Genomic DNA, 20,348 nt, shown 5'->3' on the forward strand with positions numbered 1-20,348 from the left:
GGAGGAGCGGGTGAAAACCCGAGTGGCGGCGAGCGGCAGGCTCAAGCTGGCAGGCTCGCTGAGGATCGCTTCAGATTTACTTAAAAAAAAAAAAAAAGGCTTTAAAGTTTGCTGATTTCTGTCCTCCTTAGAGGAAGTTGGATAAGCGTTGGCTCTCCGCTCGCTGGGGGCTGGCGGTGGTTTGCTTCAGGGTGGGCTCACCCACAGCGTGGAGGGAGCCACGAGTGGGACCCCAGCTCCTTTTGTGTGCGAGCGTCAGCCTTGCTGCTGGTGTCGCTCCTAAGAGCGTGGCACTCTGTCTGCTGAGCTCTCCCTGGGTCTTAAAGTTTAAAAAAAACCAAAAAACAAACAAAAAAAAACCCCTGGCCCTGAATTATTTGTAAACTCAAAGGCTGACCCTGGTAAGTTGCTACTAAACGTATTGATGTATTTGGGTCAGCTTCTATATAAAACCCCACTGGCTTTAGGGCAGGGTTAAACCAAGCATGTGCTGTTCTCTGGGTCACTTGGCTTAACTCCTCCAAGTAGTAGAATTGGCTTGCGGACAGCGAGAAGGGGGTTGTGCTGATGGCACCGCTTGTCTGATTGGGCTAACGAGTGTGCCTGTGTACGGCGTACCTGTGTTCCGAGAAAATCTGACTGCGAACGTTACTCAGGGCAAGCTGAAACAGTTTTGTGCTGGTGCTTTGTTGCGCTGTCAAGGGACCTGGTGACTGGACCTACTCTGGTTTTACACGTTAAGCTGAAGCATGTTTCCATTCTTAAATTGAACTTGAGTATTGAATTATTGGCTGCAGTGTTGATGGATACAATGGCATAGTATGACTTCCTATGGAGTAGGAAGGTGAGGAATGAGGAGCTTTCCTTCAAGAAACCTTATCTACTGCTGCAGGCTGGCAAATACCAGGGATTTTTTAGTATGTGGCTGTGTGTAAAAGGTCAGTGGTGGTTCTTTAGTGAGAAAATTAACTTACGAGGCGAAGGTGTGGAATATTAGGCATGAAGCTTATTTTGATACATACATGGAAGAAACTGCTAGCTTTACAAGGCTTTGAGGGCAGAATGCTGTAAGCTGTTCCTTTTTCTTCTTCCCCTCTCAGCCAAAGAGATTGTTCCTTATTGTGCAGTAAAGAATGTGTGAATGTTGTCTGAATGTTTGCATTGCTTGTCTTTGATTATAATCCGCAACAGGACTCTGGGCATCTCTGCAGGGTGTACAGAGTGGTGGCCAGGCTCCACAGCAGCGTGCTGCCTTGCAGCCCTCCGTGCTGCTTCACCCCTCCACCATAGGTGTTTCTCAGGGGTAAAATCGAACAGGAAGATGAAGTCCTGCCTGGGAAGATGTCTGCTTCTGAAAGATAGTAAAGGCTTATGCTTGCACCATTCCACTTTGAGGCTTCCTTACATCAAGCTACAAAAGACTTGAGAACAAGTTCTTACCTGAAAGAGCTCTAATAAACATCCTACAGCTTGGTACCTTCGTATTATGTGTGTAAAGCATCAGCTACTGTGTCAACACCTACCTAAGCGAGAGGCATTTAAGGCAGAGGAAAAGTCACACACCTTTCTCCCCACCTCGCTGTAGAAGTGGGGAGGAAAGACTACAGCCCTGCAGAGTCCACCTTCTTCTAACTGGAAATGTCAACTTAGCTGGGTGCCGCAGCTGGCTTTCACATGTTGTAATAGGATTTGAGGAAGTCTGGAACTCTGCTATTTTCAGCAGTTCTTTGTCAAAAACAAAACAAAAATAAATTGCTCAGTTGTTCTCTTCCAGCTGAAAAGAAGCCACCATAGGTGGGAGAAGTTAATAAAGCCACTTGCTGCTGAGTTTCACCATCCAACAGGCAGCTTTAATGTGGAAAGAGCTGAATGAGTTCATACTAGCCTGAATGAGAAGCAGGGGTTGGGGGCTTTGATTCAGGGCTTTATGTATATTTAATATATAAACCAAATTTCTGATTTCCAACCATCTGGCTGTATTCTGTCAAGTAAGCCGCTTCTACAAATAGCAGAATAAAAGTTAAGCCTATGGAAAATCCCTCAGGTACATAGTGGTGGATGATTCTAAATAAAATGGAAACATACAGTTAATATCGCTGCCTCTCTTCCCTTTGCCATGTGTGTAGTGATGTGTATTCCTCATGGGAGCCCTCACAGTCTTCAAGCTTGGCTAATATGTAGAGGTAGCTTTGCATGCTGTGTGTACCCCAATTCTTGTTAAGAATTCGCCATTTCTCTGAAATGCTACCAAAGTTACAGCAGGGAAATGCGTGTGCCCTCAGGGGTTCATATCCTTCCATTTCATGCCCCCTTCCATGCCCTCCTTCCCCTGGTACGGTGCCAGCTGGTGTATCTCAAGCTTATAATTAACTCTCTGCCTTCTAGGGTTCGGTTGGTCTGTGAATTGCTGTATGGGTTGTAGCAAAAGGGGGTACGCAGGCCAGCTGGACTCTGCGGGAGCTGCAGGCTGCTGAGTCTCCGTGCTGTTGGCACTGCTGTCAGTGTGTCACGGGATGCTTTGTGAAATGTGGTACCTGCTGCTGTTTTCTGTGTTCAGGTGTGCAATAATTGAAATGCTTTTAGTATCTTATTGGGATGGTTAAAGTTATTAACTAGGTATGTTGCTTCAATGCATTGACAGCTCCAGCCTCTCTGAATTTTTACAAACTGCACTGGGCTTGGCCAGCTGAAATCATGCTCTTCCCTGGTGTTACCCAATGAATGGCTACAGGTCTGCCTCTAGCTGTGGATTGGGGTTTCTAAGTGATGGAGCTGCGGTTTAGTGAGTCACCGCTCTTAAGCTGAGCTGTGTTTCCCGATATGTGCTTTTAGCCAGGTGCAAATATGAAGCAGAGCAGGTAGCCTGGGCTACTGTAGAGGTTGGAGTGGTATGATGGATGTTTAAGGAGCAGACATATTCTGTAGCTGTGTAGTTTCTTTCTGGTTTTCTTTACAAGGTGGTTGGACATATCTGTTTATAATTTGAGTGGCATACATGAGATGACTTTAAAAACATGTCTGTCTTTTTCGTTCTAAAGCCCTGTGAGGATGCACGTCTTCAGCTGATATGGCCCAGCTGCCCAGCGGTAACACCTGAAAACCTTACATCATTATCAGTGCTAATCATCCATCTGTATCTGTGTGCACCAAGTAGTTACCTTTCACTGCCTTTTCTGATTTTTTTTTTTTTTTCAGGAGTTATAGCTGTAAACCCTCTTGCTTTGAGAAGCAGAATGACTGCCTCGCAGCTCTGTTTTGAGGAGAGGGCGTAGAAGGTCTGCCACTGCACTTTCCCCAAGGTATGAAAGGTTTCTAGGGCAGGTGTGAGTTATCAGCTGTCTTTCTTCCTCAGCTTCCCATGGGTATAATAGTCACTGGCTCTTTTTCTCAAACTTCACTCAACTAGAGAAGTATGGGACAGTAAACCCATGGCAATCAGGTATTGCAGCTGCTTGGGAGCAACAGATCTGTCCAAGCAGCATGATTAAGGCTGTTCAACTACGGCTTGTGCCATCCTGTTGTTCCGTTGCTGGTGACTTTGTTTCTGGGCTGTGGGTGATTCTAGACTGACTGGTCTGTCCTGAGACTTCCTCCTGTGGAGGTCCCCGATCCCCTCCTAAGAGATGCAGGAATTCCTCGTTTAGCAGGCGAGGTTAGAACAGGGAGCAAGATCACAGCTAAATACGTTTGACGAGGCTTCTCTTGCTATATTTGCACTTACTGGGAAGGTTCCCGCACAGCCTAGGTATCGCGCTTGCATAATCATATTACAGTGTTGCGTTACAAGGTGCCCCGTGCCTCTTGGCTCGGGTATCTGATACGTGATAGCAGCCCAGGCTTCCTGGGTGTTTGCTTGCCCCTGCTCCGCTCACTTCAGTTTGAGTTGGATGCTCTGCTGATGCGTTCTCTCTGCGTTTACTTGTTCTGCGTGGACTGGCTTTTAGTACCAGTAAGACTCCTAGAGACCCAGCAAGTCCTGAACGTTGCTCCTTGGGTAACGTGATCCTCTGCAGAGTAACTGTCCGGTTGTGAGATCCTTCTACGAACATTCCTCGTTCTCAGGTACTCAAACTTTTAAAAGTCTTTTTCCCCTCTCCTTTGCTTAGATTTTACTGTGTAATGGCATTTTGCAGCAGTCTTTCAGAGGGAGAATCTATTGCCGTTTGCCTTTTAATTCAAGTTTCACCTCCATTTGGGGGCTTAAAATGTCAGGGATAAGTTGTCTTAATGCTCTGACTGTTGAGTTCAGTGCTACACTGCGTCATGTTGCCGAGGGCTGTGTCTGCTCAGCAGTGGAATTTGAGTGGGGTGGAATCAGCGTAGTGTCTCAAACCCGCCGTCCAGTCTTTTGTGTTTCTGACGTTCGTAGATGGTATTAATGGGAGTGATATAAAGGAACCTAAAGGAATTGCAGAAAGCAGCCTAATAACCTTTTTTTAATGGTTTCTGTACTTCCTTGAGATGCTGGTTATTGATGCATATTTGAGGGTTAAAACCTCAGCAAGAGAGTCTGAGGGAGGAATCCTGATGAGAACAGTGAGAGGTGGCTAGGAGAAATGAAATGCTGAGAACTGAATTGTTTCCACTGCATGCGGTTATTCCCTTAGTTCAGCTGGAAGCAGTGGGCATCCAGTCAGTGGGATGTGATTGCTAGCTTAGCATCAGGCATGTTCTTTAAGCATGCTGTTTCCTTTTCCTTTCTTTTAGTGGGTTAAAACAACTGACTGCTACTTTGTGCACAAAAGCATTTAAAACACCAAGATACGGGAAGCCGTGGAATCTTTCAACAAGGGGGATTTTGCATAATGATTACAAATGTAATGCAGAAAAGGGGAATGGGGGGAAGAATCGCCTTTTAAGCTTTGCAAGGTTCCTAAGACAGACTCCTTCTCCAGAGCACAATTGATTCTGGCTTTACATCTCTGTTTTGTGCTTTAATTGTCGTGAGTTTTGTCGGAGCTCTAAGTTGAATTTACTGTAGTAGTGTTGGGAAGCAGCAAAGGACGCTATCGCGTGCTGGACACAGCACTGGACTGAGACTGCAGAGACCTGCCTTTTGTTCTGTCTCTGCCACTGACTTGCTAAGCGATGCTGGGCAAGATATTCTGCCTAATATGTCTCCTCCTCTCTATTTGTGAGAAAGAGTTAAGGCTTCTAGTAAGGTCTGTTTGTGAAAATTGCTAGAATGTGTTGTGGTGTCTGGTGTAAGGGATCTAAAATTTTCCAATTTCTTTCTATTACAGGTGTGTAGTAAAAATGGTGCAGAAATACCAGTCCCCAGTTCGAGTCTACAAATATCCTTTTGAGCTCGTCATGGCAGTGAGTAATACTCAGCACTTTTACTTCTCCAGCTGCTAAGGGCTGCAACCTCAGGCCAGTGGGAGGTGGGGGACTGCGGTTTTGGCTAGCGTGTCTTTGTGGCAACCTTACGGGTATATTGCGGGAACAGAGGTTTAGCTCTCATTATCTTTTTGTCCTTTCTTCAATTTTCCATGAAAAATAAGAATCAACATCTCAGTATTTTAAGGGAGGCTGTTCAGTCATTAGAGGGAAGAAAACCAACAAACCCCAACCTTCTGTAATTACTCTTTTACAAGGAAGGAAAAAATTGTGACATTCAGGTAGGCAGGGTCAGTTTGTGGCCAGACACTGCCTTTGCCTTATCACCAAATGCCATTCAGTTTAGAATCTCTCTAGATCTGATCCCAATCAGTATTGTAGGATGTATGCATCTAGAACTTGATTCTAAATCATACCGAGCTTTTTGATTTGGTTAAAAGCTAGAAGTCTTTGGAAAAAATCTTCTGTATTGTTCTTCCCTGTTCACCCTGTGATTGAAATGTTTGGAGAGATCTCTCCAAATTTTGTGCTTTCCCCAAGGGGCTTGTGGGCTGTAATTGCAGTTCATTTGCTGGTGATGCAGAAAGCTAATGTGGCCATGGCAGCTTCCTTAGGTAGAGTTTAAAGACATTTGTGATATTCTGGACTTAGTCACTGCTCTTCAAGGCATGAGTTAAATTATCCTTCTGAAAGGTTTGCTGTTTGCATTTCAAGGGCAGCACTGAGCATTTGGACACTTATCTGAGATGCTTGCTTATAGACTCTTGCAAGGCTTTGTTTTGTAATCTGTTGGGCATTCCAGTCTACTCTAGGGATCCCCGAGAGGTAGCATTTGCCACTTTTAGTCTGCTGCTTTCTTCATTGTCTTCTCTTCCCTGCTAAACAAGGACACCAGTTTTTTTGGTCTGTTAGGGATCAAGAATGAAGATGGAAAGCTATAGCCATTTCAGGTAGCTGAAATCATTCCCATGAATGGAAGGGAGAGCCTGACATAATACATTGCGTTCCTCTTGACAATGTTGCCTCTTCTGGATTCCTGGGAAATAAGTGCCATAAGATTTGTTTTATCCAAAACAGTCTCCGGTCTTCTATTTCCATCGTTAAAACTGTGGGAGAGATTCTTTGTTTGGTCCTAAATGAGAATAATGGACCCCGAAGGTAGCAGCAGTTCCTCAGCTGAGCAGGTGCCATTCACTTGATGCTCTCTAATTATCAAAATAAACACTTTCTTTTTGACAGTTGTCTTCCCTCCCCGCCAGTTTCCCACCCCCCCTCTTTTTCTCTTTCCAGTCTTACCCAAGTTTGCCATGTCTGTTAACAGCTAAGCCAGTAACATGCCGTAGAAGTGCCCCAACCAGTCTGGGGCTGATGTTTGTGATAGTGAAACTTTTCTGGCCATGTTCTTTGGTCTCTCAGTGCGTCCTATATTAGAATAAGACACCAGTACTTGTTATGAAGATACTGGTAGTCTTTGCTGTATGCATACCTCTCCACATTCCTGTTGTCTATATTAGCAGGATAAACCTAACACCAGATGCCTGTCAATAGATTGGCTGCGAATATAGGAGGGCTGCCTCTAGACAAATCCTTTAAGCTTGTTAGCAGAATGCCTAAAGGCCAGGGTTTGATGGGTTTATTTTTCAAGTGGTTTAGTTTTATTTGCTTTCAGTTTTTCAACATGACAGAACTTAAAATGCCCTGGGATTTCAGGGCTGGGATTGTAAATGTCATCCTTTAGGTGTTCAGCAAACTCAAATTCCCATTACCTTAGCAAAATTATTAGTCCTCTTTCTTATGAAGATCAAGTTACTTGTCCAGCGTCACCCGAAGGACTGTGTAGTGGAGTAGGGAGCTGAATATAGACCCCTTAGTCCCACTCTAATATCCTGTGAAAATCATGTGTTTGCAGCAGGATCTGCTTTATTATGAAGACTGGCATTATAAAGTAGTGTTTCAATCTAGTGGCAGTCCAGGCAGGCCGAGTTTGGTGCGGGCTTTGTTATTGCAATTGGTATGTTCAGATGGAGTCTTCCATTTGTGTGGAGGCAGTGCAGATTTCACAGAGCTGTCAGGTGCTAGCTGTCAGTTGCTGGAAGTTTTGCAGGGGGAGTGGGCGTACAGTGAAGCTGTTTTGCTCCTCAGCACGTGGCATTGCTTTTAATCTGCTTCGACATAAATCTGACAGCAGCTTCCTCAGCACTGGGAACCTAATATTCAGCTGCTTTCATCTTTTCCCCTCAAATGCTTTGTGTGAACCTTTGGAGTGCCAAGGTCTCATACCGTGGTTAATGGCAGGAAAGCAGAGGTGATGTGGGTGACCTCCAGACACCTTGTTTTATGGGTCTCCATGCACCCTTCAGCCTGGTACACTTGTGCTTGATTCTTCATCTGCATAATGGGGAGGTCATACTTCCTGTGGTCTGTTCAGGCTATGTCACGAGGTAAGTAGTGTTAGGAGAAGTATTTTTCCCCCAGAACCTCGGATGTTTGGATCCCACTATAGAAAACAGTGCGTGTGCTTCGTTCAGATATGAGGGTCTGAGAAATAGGGTTGTCATAGCCAAATGAGGCAAACGATTCATTGCTTCCTGGCCTTGTTCAAACACACAGTGTTTCCCATGCCTTTTGTTGAGCCCTACCACCAGGAACACAATTTATCTTCCTTGGACTTGTACAGAGTGCGTGTGTGTGCAGCTCATCCTCTAGACAGCACAGGGATCTGCTCGACAGATGAGCCAGTGCTTTTACTGTTAATACCTTTGTTATTGTGTGTCTCTGGATACTTGTCTATGAATTTACACTCTGTTGCTTACTAATACTTCTGCAGCTTGTGCTCCAGCATTTGTAGGCAGTAGACATTATGTATCTTCCAAGTCCTTGGAAGGAGGACTACACCTTCTTGTTCTCTTTGCCAGTCCTGTGCATCTGAGGAAATAAAAAGGAATCAGCTTGCCAAGTCTCTTCAGGAGGTCATTCAGGAGTTTTGAATTTTTTCTTTTTCTTGCTAGAAGAGTCCTCCCTTCTAAAAAGGTTTAAACAAAGGACCATCTTTCCACACCTGTCCAAATTCACAGTAGTCATTCTCACCTGCTTTGTTCCTAATCTGCACTCGCATTAAAGGGTCACAAATGTTATGCTCTTCAAATTATAACCAGTGCCTGACATCTTTATCCCTTATACTCGGAAAGAACCTTGATGTTTATTATGCTCTGCTATCTTGTCATGTTTTTCCTTTCCGCTTTATCTCTTTCTTTTTGTTTTGTTTCTCCTTTTAAATGGAGCTGTTCCCTCAAATGGGTTGTCCATGCCTCTCTGGGCCTGATGTCACCTTCCCTTCAATTAGATCAGCAGGTCTGAGATTGCATGTGTCTCCTCATTTTATTTTACAGCTAAGAAAATCCCTAAATGTAAACTATTTGTTTTCTTTGTGTAGTAGTTGTAGTTTTAAAGCTAAAAGTTTTTTACTAAAATGTTAGAAAGAGGGAAAAATCTGGAAGGAGAGGTATTTCTGCCACATAGCTCACGAGTGATAACTTACTCTGGATGATGTAAATTGTTGTGAGCCCTCTCTGACGTGTGGAGATGAGAATGGGATTTGGGTGAGCAAGTCCAAAAGGCATAATTGTGCAGGAAACAGAGCTGAGAGAGACAGCATTTTTAATACTGTTCGTTGCCAATGAACTATTAGGTTAGATGAGATAGTTTTAGCTTTGAAAATAGTGGGGAGTTTTGTTCCCGTTCATTTTAGTAGTGCACTCAGCCCTTCACACTTGGATTTGACATCTGCCATTTTTGCATACTTTATCGTATACACTGATTTTACTGAGGGTGTTTCCTAACGCTACAGAACTGAAATACCCCCCCAGGGACTCTTACGTGGTCTTCCGGACTTGATGTATAGTTTGTGTTGCTGCAGTAGTGGTACAAATGAGAAACTTCATGACGGCACTTCTGTCAATTGTTGGGTCCTCTTGCCACATTTACAGTGCACTTCACGTTCAGCTCTTATTGCTCCTAATGGCAATCTACGGCTTCTGCTGCAAGCGAGGGGTCTTTCTGCACAGCCCGGTGCCAAGGGAATGGTAAAGGATGCAGATCCTGAAAAGGGGAATGTTCTGCTTGGAGGTCTTACACCTTGAACCAAATCAAACCTTCATCACTTTACTATCTGAGATTCTATCTTTTCTATGAAACGAAAGCTCTGCAAAACACAACACTAGTAGGTTAAAGGCTGGGTTTAGTTAAAAGCTAAAAAGCTATATGTATATGTGAAAAAATACATATATGTAACTTGACATTTAAGCTTACTGCATACAGGATATCAGCTTTATGTTTGCAGCCTTTGAGTGGTTTACTACTGTTGTCTAAAAATATGTCATGGTTTTGAAAAGACAGAACAAAGATCAGGCATTTGGAAGTTTGCAGTAGCATCAGCTCTCATTGTGCGTACCAGTTGTACTCCGTGCTTAAGACCAAACTGCTCTTGAGCCCCACATGTGCACAATGTGAGTCAGTGCTTCTTTCTGCTTGACCTCATCTCTTGGTGCTGCCCACGGCATGTGTTGACACACATATGAGCAGCTGAGAGCCCGATCTCTTGAAAATGCGTGCATGGACAGCAGTGGTGTATGTTTCTCGCTGCACTGGTTGAGTGGTACTCTTCAGTCTAGAGTGCTTCTGCTATGTGCAGCATTAGTTTGGGATGGGGGACAGTTGTTCTTTGGGTGCATGTGTGGTATACAGGCACTTCTTACCTCGAGCATCACTCGGACCCTCTAGTAGATCTGTTAGGCGGCAGCTCATGATTTCTCTGCCTGTGTCTGCAAGTGAAAGCTTGGTCATCTGAGGTCCTGGCTTGCCACCTGTACTTCCAAGCAGCTCTGTGACTCTCTTTTCTAGTTGTAGTGGTAATTCAGTGTTCTTTGCATTTAGTTGATCCGGAGTTCTTCATTTTTCAGGTAAGATAAAGTAGGAAATTAATGGTGTATACTTCGGTTTCTTCTCAGTATGGTTTGAGTGTTGGGGGCGCTAACAAGCTGGGTGGCAAATTTAGTTCAGGCAACAAATGTTGCAGGTTTATTTAGAGTCAGAAATTGCTTCACATGGAGTAAGCAGCAGAAAGTATTCCTTCTCCATTGTCTTTGCTCTCTCATCCTGTAACACAGGATCGTAACCCATCAAAAGCAAACATCCGTGGTCCTTGTGTGAGATGCCTTTCTCACATGCCTGACCCTGCTGAAGCAGTCTTGATGATAGTCAAGGATTTGGCAGGGGTCCTCACTGTTGCCCCTGAATAATCCACCAGCAGATCAGCCTTGACTACACTGGCTATTTGCACACTGGCAAAGCTGCTTTGCAGCCACTGAAGTTTTGCTCATTTACAGCAGTTGAGGATCTTGCCCACAGTTACATGCAAGAGTCAAACATCCAGTACCACTAAAATCAAAATGCGTCACTTATTTCACAATTGTCCCAACATTCTTTTGTGCCAACAGTGTTGGGAGGCTTGTATACGCAGTCTAATTGAAAGCATTGCTATTTTAGCTGTCAGGTTTAGCTGCAGGAGAAGAAACTTTGAATACTGAAGTTCAGGTCCTGACAGCTAGAATTGCTTTCCGTACACCTTTTCAAAATTATTTTTATTTGTGCCTTTTCAGCATTAACATGCATCGTGTTAAAGATGTTAGATCTTTAAGTAGTGTTATTTAATGACTTCTTCCTGTTGCATTTAGCACATTGAGTATATAAAGAGACTGCTTAAATCCTGATATACCGTGCATGCTCTCCTCTCTAATGCTGCGGTGTCTCAGAGGATTCAATATTTCACTGACTGATGCAGTGATGCTTTTGCAACAGAACCTCTGAGCTCTCTTTTGCTGGGTAGGCACCACAGTGTGGCCGAAACAGCTTGCAGTACACATTGGTAACAGATAAAATGGTGTGAGAAAGCAGTATAATGTACAAGCAGACTGATGTCTAGCAAGGATCACGTTAGTTCTGTGGGTTTGTTTAGAGTGACGAGTTCAAGGTGTCTGTTCACAGCCCATCCAGGTCTCAGAAGGCTGCTGCTGTCTTGCTACATAAGATGTGCAGATGGCCTGTCTAGGTCAGCTACAGTGCAATATCTTACAGTGCCTACAGCACAGATGCACCACAGAATACCTTTTTGGGGGTTCCTATATACTTAATTGTAATTACAGGCTGGAATATCCCCATCTGGAGCTCCAAGTTGTTGTCGTTATTCTAGTATCATCACAGGCTGGTTTTAAATAAAGAAAAGCAGAATCTTAACTAAAATATTTGATGCTGGTTCATAGCCTCTGCTTTCAAGTGTGAACTCTGGAACCAGGAGTGCCAGAGAATAGTTTCCTGCAGTGGCCTGCTACCCACTGTGTCCCTGGATAGCTGCAGATGACATGGGGTAGAGCTTTGCAGCATGTAGCCTGTATGCCCAGTTCTTGAAAGCTCCTTTGGAGCTGCTGTGATGTAGATAATGACACGGTTTTCAGATACTGTCTGAAATGGTATTTCTGGTTGGCAGTACCCTAGAGATTGAGAGAGAATCAATGTCCCAGGGGGAAAATGTTTTAAAATAGTTATTCTTTGGTGTTCAATCCATGTCACATATGACACAAAATGTCCCGATGGTAATCTGAGCAGTAGTTAAGAAATGGATACTCCCCTACAAAACAGAATCTACTGGATTTTCTCTGGTAGGATTGTTAGGTCTATAGAAGTTGCCTCTTGAGTACAGACAAATCATCTTTTGGATGTGGATGGTCTGTCTGCAGCCATGGGCTGTGCCAGGTGTTCTAAAGGCGGCAGCTTCCCTTGTCTCTTCTTTTTGCCATGTTTTGAAGGGAAGTTTGTTGTGACTGTCAGAAGCTACGGGGTTAACATTTTATGCACTTACAGAGGATCTAGTGTTGACTCAAGACATGATGCTTCAGTGTGACTTGATGGTTTGAAACCATGCTGTCAAGATACGCTATAAATATCCCATCATCTTACTGCTGAGAAGCATTTGGCAACAAAAGTCTGAAAGTAATGATCTCTGTGTCAGCTGGGATGATTCTTCACAGCTGTATTCATGTGTTCAGTCCCTGTACCCTGTCACCACCTCCTCCTAGTATTAAACAGGTTGAGAGTGAGCAATAGTCAAGCTGAGCAAAGAGCTGACATTTCTCTTGAGATTATGGTGTGGGACGTTTCCCCTCAAGCGAGTAGAAAAGGTTTGGTGAGTGCTGTTTACCACAGCTGCTGAAAGCGGATGGAAGAACTGCTTATTCAGAGTTCTGGAGAACTGCTGGCAACATCTGCACATCTGGCCTGCTTAGTGTGTCTTGTGGGGATCATACAAGTCTCTTTGATAGCTTTGCATTGCCACTGCTAAGACTCCATTTGCTGGGCAAGAATGGTTTAGGAATGGATGGTGCTGGCACCATGTGTGGATTGGAGAGAAGATTTACAGTAATTCAAAGAGACTGTACAGGATAGTCCATGTTTTCTTCTCTGGCTGCAACGTGGAGGCTTACTTCCTTGAAGGATGAGTTGTGTCTCAAGCTGAATCTGATCAGTGCAATCTAGTGCTGGAACGGATGAGCTCTAAAGTAAGCCGTGGTTCAATGGCACTGCAGCATAGCACAAGGACACACAACATAGCTGGAGGTATCGCTGTTATCTTGTATTCCAGTAGTGACTAAAAGACTCTTCTCTCTTCTACTGAATGTGTAGGTGCAGAAGACAAATAATAAGCTCTTGAGCAGGGAGTAAAAGAGGTGAGAAAACTTAGAACCATCATCAATTGTTACATTTCAACCAGCATGGATTTTTTTTTAAACTGCTAAGCACAGTGACCTGCCCAAGTTTGACCCTGAATTATGGCCAGTTTGTATAAATCCTCACAGCAGCTTCTGGCAACAACAGAATGTCCTTCCAACTAGGCATTACTTTGTAAGCCAGCCTTTTTGATTTTTGGGGTGATTCACTGAGCAGTAAGTGTGTGAGGTGATGCTTGATTGCTGTGTTTTGCTCTTTAAGGTGTTAGTCACCCGAGATGTCTGCTTCCTTGCCTTCCTATTTCGGTGTATCTCTTTCTTTCCACAATGGGCTACGGCAGATGTGTCCAACCAGCTAGCAATGGTTCCTGGATAAGGCATCGCTTCCATAGCTATCTGTAAAGGCCAACGCATTGTGCTTTTTGGACTTGAACTGCTCCGCCACCAAGTTTCTTGTCTCTGGTAAGCAGAGGAAAATGCTACAGCAGAATAGCTGGAATGGAGTATTGTTTCTCCTCAGACAGGAGGTCAGGCACGTTGGTAGTTTCCTGAGTTAGCTTTGTGCAGCTGCAGTGCATGTCCTGGTTTTAGTAGGTTTGCTGTGTCACTCAGTTGTGCCTGTATTGTAATAGGCAGCTGCTGCTCCCTGAATTGTTTCTTTCACCAAAATCTGAAGAAATGAGGCAAATTATTGGCTGTAGTCCAGGGAGAGATAACACTGGGTCAATGTTTGCAGCCTGGGTACTGTGGTCCAGTGGACTACTCACTGGCAAATCTTTTTCTTCTTTCCAGCAAAAGTGTTTTTTCTCAGGCCCCAAAGACTTTTTCCTGCTACTCTGCAGATGCTCTTCACCTCCTTAAAACGAAGTTCCCTTTTCCCTGACTTCAGTGCCTTTCTGCACCCCAAATATCCATTTGATCCCTCCCTGCTCCCAATTGTTCCACGTGTATTTTATTTTGCACTACTATGGCTAGCAAGAAGCAGGTGTCTGTTCTAGCAGTTTCAAAGGAAATGGATTATTGTGTCTGGTGAATAGGTATGCAGACCCTGTGGTTCCCTTCAGCAGTTAGACTGAGTAGTAGGAGGGACTGCAAGATGAAATGATTACTTTTTCCTAGAAGGCCATAATCTGAAAACACCTGAATCTGGAGAGAGATATTTATGTATCATTAGAGCTGCTCAAAAGCTAATCCAAACGCATCCACCTCCTACTTAAAAGTGATGAAGGATCTTATCTGGCTTCTCATCATCTCTTTTCAAAGGGATGATGATCTGGACATCTTTAGCTCAAAACTTGATATCATATCTCCTCCTCATTTCCCGTTCACCTGAACATAAATGTACATTCTCTTCCTTTATCCTGGCAAACTGCACATGGCTGTAACATGACCTTGAGGAATCTCGTTAATTAATATAGATTTAAACTCTGTGTTTGATCATGGAAGTTTGAAGTGTTTTAGCTCTTAGCACAAGGATGAAGTCTTATCCTTGTAACATTCATATAATATTGACTATAACAGTTTCTGTCTACATCAGGTGAGTAACAGTTTAGTTCCTTCACATGTTCTACACAATATCATTTTCCCCAATAGCTGAGCTTTTACGCTCTTGAAGATCCCTCTCAAGTTCACCTCGGCATCACACAGGAGTCAGTCCATAGTTTTTCCATTCCTGTGCTCTTGCTCAAATCTGAAACAGCAGATCTCCATGATGCCGTCACTAAGGAAGCCCTACCGGTATTAAAAAACACAAAAAAAAAACCAAAATGAAAAAAAACAACAACCAAGCAACCAAACCCTAAAGACGTGATGGCCTAGCAGCCACTTCAGAGCCTCACTTATCAAGTAGAAGATGAATGTTTTCCTGCTAACCGCTGTTCCAAAATAGCTCGGTATGTTTCTGTGTGGTTTCATGGGCAGCAGCATTTAGCACGCGAGCTCTGTATATTTACTGTGCTAAAGGATCTGCAGGCTGATAGGGAGAATCCAAACCAGTTTGCCCATTTGCTGTGTATTAGTGAGAAGCCTGAAGAATCACCTCTCTTAGGTGACTGGTGTGGGGAGAAAGCCAGAACTGGGCTGGCTGCCCTGGGAGTCGGTTTGCAGCCCCAAGACTGAGAGGATAAGATTCCCTCTAGGATATTAAGGTATGAAACTAGATCATCTAACAAAAGCTGCCTCTTGATGGAGCACATTGGAACCACTTAGGACCCAGCAGGCACTGGGCTGGAAGAAACTGCCAGGAGCTTTGACGTGTGCAGGAAAGTTTGGGTTTTGAGGTGTTTTGTTTCATGCAGTAATTCAGTGCTTGGATGTCCCTGTTGTTTTGGATTCCTAAGGCCTCTGTTGTGTAATTGCTTTCAAGGTCACTTGCTAGAAAAGGATGTTGAAACCCGCAGAGGAGAAACAGGAGTAGCTGTTAGAAAAGATCCTGCCCTCCGGCCATGTTCTCTGGATCATATGGGAAACAGCAACGATACAGCTATTGTCAGTCTACAGGAGATTAAACTGGAGGGGGGAGGAGGAACACACTTGCGCTGTCAATATGTGTAACACCTTGGTACTAGGAAGGTGAAGGACTTGGAGAGGACCTCTGTGCTCTGGAGGGGAAGGGGTTAAGCAGGTGAAATAGAGGGCTTGTAGAGGAGGGTAATTTCCCCTTTTCTCTGTGGTTGTGAGGCTTTAGAATGTCATTTTTTGTTTTTGACACTTGTATTCTTGTATAACTTATTCTTGTTTGGCATCTGACTGACCTTCAGGGCAATCTCTTCTCACAGATGCATTTCTTCATACTGGTTATTGTGTATTTCACCAAAATTTCGGACACTTAAGTGTGGCTTCCTTGCATTGTCCTCAAAGACTCTCTCCTCACAAGGTATTTTCGTCTGTCACAGTGTTGGTCCCATAAACTGTTCGGCCAGCATAGGTAAAACCACTCAGACGCATCTCCAAGGAGATTGCGGGGCAAAACTTTGGTCAAAGCACTCTTTACTGATTTCATAGTTGGCCGTATCAGTGTTGATTAATCATTGCTCGGTGTGATTTGTCAGCTCCTGTGGCACTAAGGGGTCTTGGACTGGGATGCAGAGGTTGCTGTGTAAGCAGTTTGAAATAGCCTTGCCTGTGGTACCGCTAATCTGGGTTTATGCGGTAAGGCTGGAGAGCCCCCCTCTCCAGCACCCTGTGCCGTGGCAGTCCCCTGTGGCTGCTTGGCCACACGTGTGGCCACATCGCATTTGCTGAGGCGCTTTGGGATAGCGGAGCAGGTCGTGCCAGTGGCACGTTCACACAAATACCCGCACTGCAGCCTTGCACAAATTTCCCTTGCCTTCCCTTCAGTGTGAAAGGAAGATCTGACACTACTGAAACCTTGAGTATCTGTTATGACTTTCCTGCATGTTTTAAATTTGTTTTAGCTAGAAATTCTCTCACTTGTAAATTTTTTTATTTATTTTCTACTTTTTTGAATTTTTTAATTCCAATAGGCTGTCATCTGTATCTGAATGATTTTTTTTTTTCCTCTTTAGATGCACCCAAAACCAATTGGTTATATTTCCAAGCAAAATATCTCAGAGTTCAAACATCCCAAATCCCTCTGTCTTCACCCAGCTCTCCTGTGAAATTTAATACGTAATTTCAGTCTGAGGCAGATAACTGCAAAGGTTTAAATGACATTTGTATGTTTGTCACATTATGTATACAGTCCACTACAAAAAAAAAAAATTGCACTGTTTTTTTGCAACAATTCTTTTGCAAGAAATCTGGAGAAAAAAAGAGCTTGATTCAGGGAAGGACAGTGGTGGGCCCGGACCACCAGCTCTTGTGAAATGGTTGTTTTGGGTACAAAGAGAGCACGTTAATCTGAACCTTTAAGAAAATAACTAATGTAAACTGGGTTGTTGAGATAGCTTGCTTGGTAAATCAGGTGTATGCAGTCCTCTGGCTTGCCTAGACAGCTCCTGCTGCTGTGCAACTGCTTGGGGATTTTATTCAGTCTGATCTAGTGTGAAGTCAATACTAGAGACTGATCACGCTAGAAAAGGAGCCCAAGCCGGGATTCGGCGTGATGTGTTGGCTTGCTTGGGCTGGAGGATTTGCAGGAGGTGCACAAAGTGTTAGCTGGTTCTGTCTGTCCATGTTAATCCCAGTGGGGTTTAGAAGAAGGGAGGGAGTGGCTTCATGCAGCCATTCATTTTATTTTTATATATATATTTGATCCTGTTCAAGACTTCGGTCATCGAGGTGGTTGTCTTAAAGCAATATTGTGGGTATGCACTTAAGAGAAAGTAGTGGCACAATACTGCTGTTATTCCCTCTGGGGAAGGAGGGGCAGAGAAGGGAGAGACAAATCCTAGTTCCTACCTACTAGTCAGTGCAGAGTTACTGCAGCAAGGAGATGAAAGAGCAAATGCAGGCAGATTAGCAGCCAAAGTATTAAAACAAGCTAATATTAAAGTACTCTGTGCCTTTCATTTGACTGGGATATTCTGTTGTTCACCTTGCACTCTGCAGAATCATAGAGGAGGAGAAAATAACAGCTAGTTCTGGCAATGGCTTGCAAAACAATTTAATATTTGTCTTTGATTTCCCTCAGTTTCTCTGTTGGAGCAAAAAGGTACTGTTGTGTATAGATACTGATTTTGATAAGAGGATGCTGGGTGGAAAAGATGGATTGCTCTCCTGATAGCTCAGTTTCTTCAGCAATGAAAGATCAGGCATGTTAACAGTACAACTTTATTGTGACTGCAGCGTGGTGCTTCAGCTGTCCTTCATATGATCTCGGGCATCTTTGGCTGCTGTATTTTTAGAGGAGTTGTGCAAAGAAGGTTAGCAAAGGACTTGATATCAATGTGCGAAAGGGGTTCTTTCTCAAATATGGAAATGTTCCACCTATTTAGGTGATGGGTTTGGGCAGCTATCTTAGTTATATCATCAGGGTTGTGCATAGACATGTGCCTCTCTGCCCTGTCCTTTCCTCATTCTCCAGATGTTGTTTAGCTGTCTGAAATAGTGACTGCACTCTGTTAGTAGTTGTCCTTGTCTTGGTTTTGCTAGATTTCAAGACAGTTTATTAGGAAGTCTGTCTCCAGCTGGGTCAAGGTGTGTAGTTAAGAGGAGAAAAAAAAAAAACAGCTGTGTTTTGAGATCCAGTGGCTTGATCTTCAAATCAGAGCCAGAGGTACCTGGATTCTGTGGTGGTGTGGGGGGCTTCAGGTTGGCCATTATAGTCTTTCAGTGGTGAGGAGGCACGTACAGCTCGGTACTCCTGGTGAAGCTGTTGAAGTGAGGCCTTTGGAGGGTATCTGTGCTTTGATCCTTCGCTGTACTAGTAGAACAGCCCTTGTTTCTCTGCAAACTCCCTCAAATGTTCATGGCGCAGCTGCTTTGCACCTCTTAAATTTGTGGGAGATCATGAGTACTCAGGGCAAGAAATCCTTGGCCAGCCCTAATCCTGACCCAGAGAAACAGATGGTGTTGGCTCAGCCTTTGCTTCCTACAGTTAGTCCTTGCTCATTGAACGTGGAGCCCGGGAATGTACGGTGTTACCTGCTTGCCTGGAGCTGTGAGCCGAGGCGGTGGAGAGCATGCCTGAGATCAGGCAGCAAGGGATATGGTGCTGTGTAGCCGAGAGCGAGGAGGGCCTGGCACTCCTTGCAGGAACAGAGGTGCGGGATTTTAGGGGTATTTAGGTGGACTTGTGATTTACTGCCAAGCCTATGGACAATCCTAGTACTGTTCTCACGTGATCTTCTGACACTCAAGGTGTTGTCTAGCCTCTGCACTAGCTGCTGTTTTCCAAAGCCATGGGATTAACTGGGGCAGCCTTCTTTTAGGGTGTCACTTCTTTTTGCAAGTGTGATAAGGGCATGCATAAGGAGTGGCATGGGACAAAGAGTTGAAAAATGGGTGCTAAATGTTCTGGTATTCCAGTGGCCTACAAAGGTGTTCACAGCTTTCACTGCCTGAATGCTGAGCCTAGTAACTAAGTGGGTGGTCTGGGTGGCCTGGAGAGACTCTTGCTTGTGCGTGCTAGAATAGAAAAGATTAGCAAGGGAGAAGAGGGTAGAGGCTTTGACCTCAAGATAGCACTAGATGGTGGTTTGGAGTCTGGAGGATTGGGAGAGGGCAGGTGGAGGCACAAGTAGGAAGTATTAACTCTGCCTGAGGAGATTAATGTGCTGGCAACTGCAGATACCAGGGAGTGGGTAATAAGGGATGCACCCCTTATGTTCTGTGACCCGTGAGGAAAGTGCGGTGTACCAGGAGTGGAGAGCTGGAAGCACCCTGCGGCAGTGCCTGACAGCCATCTGTGAATTTCCATCATAACAAATTAAGTGTCTTAAAGCAATGAGTCTGCTTTTGTTGTATGGAGCCAGGTGGATGGGTGTTGGAAACAGTCACTTGCCATGGGAAGCTTTATATTTATCTAAAATGTTTTAGTTGTGATCAGGAGAGAAAAGCACAGGTAGAGGCCTCACAGATATGGGGAAAGTTCTCCAGGAAACGTGGCAAAGCAAGCAGAACATGACTCAGTGACTTGGAGAGGATGATTTAAAGACCTGTGCACTTCATTCACGGCCAGAACTCCAGCTGGTAGTCTGCTTGCACTTTCCTCCTGATACTAGAGCAATACGATAATCTGAAATAACTTCTGTTCCGTTTGGAGGCCTAGGAGCAGGAGATACGGAATGTGTCCTTAAGTGCCTGAGCTATTTTAAGAGCAGGTATTATTCACAGCATCGGCCTACATGAATACGTACAGGGGCAACCAGCCTTTGAACTGCTGTGGTAATGGAGAATGCAGCCACCCCTCAGCGTGCCCATGGCGCTGCGCGTGTGCTGACAACTGAGCTGATCTCAATCGTTATCACATTAATATTTTCTTCTGTGGTAGATAAAAATATAAATACTCGTGAGAGAGTTATGTGCTGTGTAAAATGATTGTGTCTTATGGAAGACGGGAAGATGGCAGCAATTCATAGAGGTTAGGCTCGTCTGTGGGATGATAGCAAAAAAATCTTATGACCAAAATGGTGTAGCTCTCTGGGAGCGCAGTGGGAAGAGCACAGGTTCTCCTCCTGTCACAGCTGTAGTTGAATCCTGAGCTTCTTGTGCAGCTTGTGCTAGTGTTGCTTCAGCTACATATTTACAATAGCATCCCAATGTGCAAGCTATTTTTCAGAAATCCAAGGAAAATATTCCATCCTGCAAAGATCTTGCAATATAATG

The 20,348-nt window shown here is 44.3% G+C and overlaps 1 protein-coding gene across 1 annotated transcript in view; it reads left to right on the top strand.

The window, feature by feature from the left end:
- Positions 1–3,237: 3,237 nt before the first annotated feature.
- The window catches only part of SEC14L5 (SEC14-like 5 (S. cerevisiae)), a 36,191-nt gene continuing 19,080 nt past the window's right edge, over positions 3,238–20,348 (top strand). The window contains exons 1-2 of the mRNA XM_009324300.1: positions 3,238–3,299; positions 5,244–5,319. Of these exons, the coding sequence (XP_009322575.1) occupies positions 5,257–5,319 (63 nt within the window). The 5' untranslated portion in view covers positions 3,238–3,299; positions 5,244–5,256. The remainder of the gene's footprint in view (positions 3,300–5,243; positions 5,320–20,348) is intronic.

This window comes from Pygoscelis adeliae, unplaced genomic scaffold (genome assembly GCF_000699105.1).
Source record: "Pygoscelis adeliae isolate BGI_AS28 unplaced genomic scaffold, ASM69910v1 Scaffold595, whole genome shotgun sequence".
NCBI lineage: Eukaryota > Metazoa > Chordata > Aves > Sphenisciformes > Spheniscidae > Pygoscelis > Pygoscelis adeliae.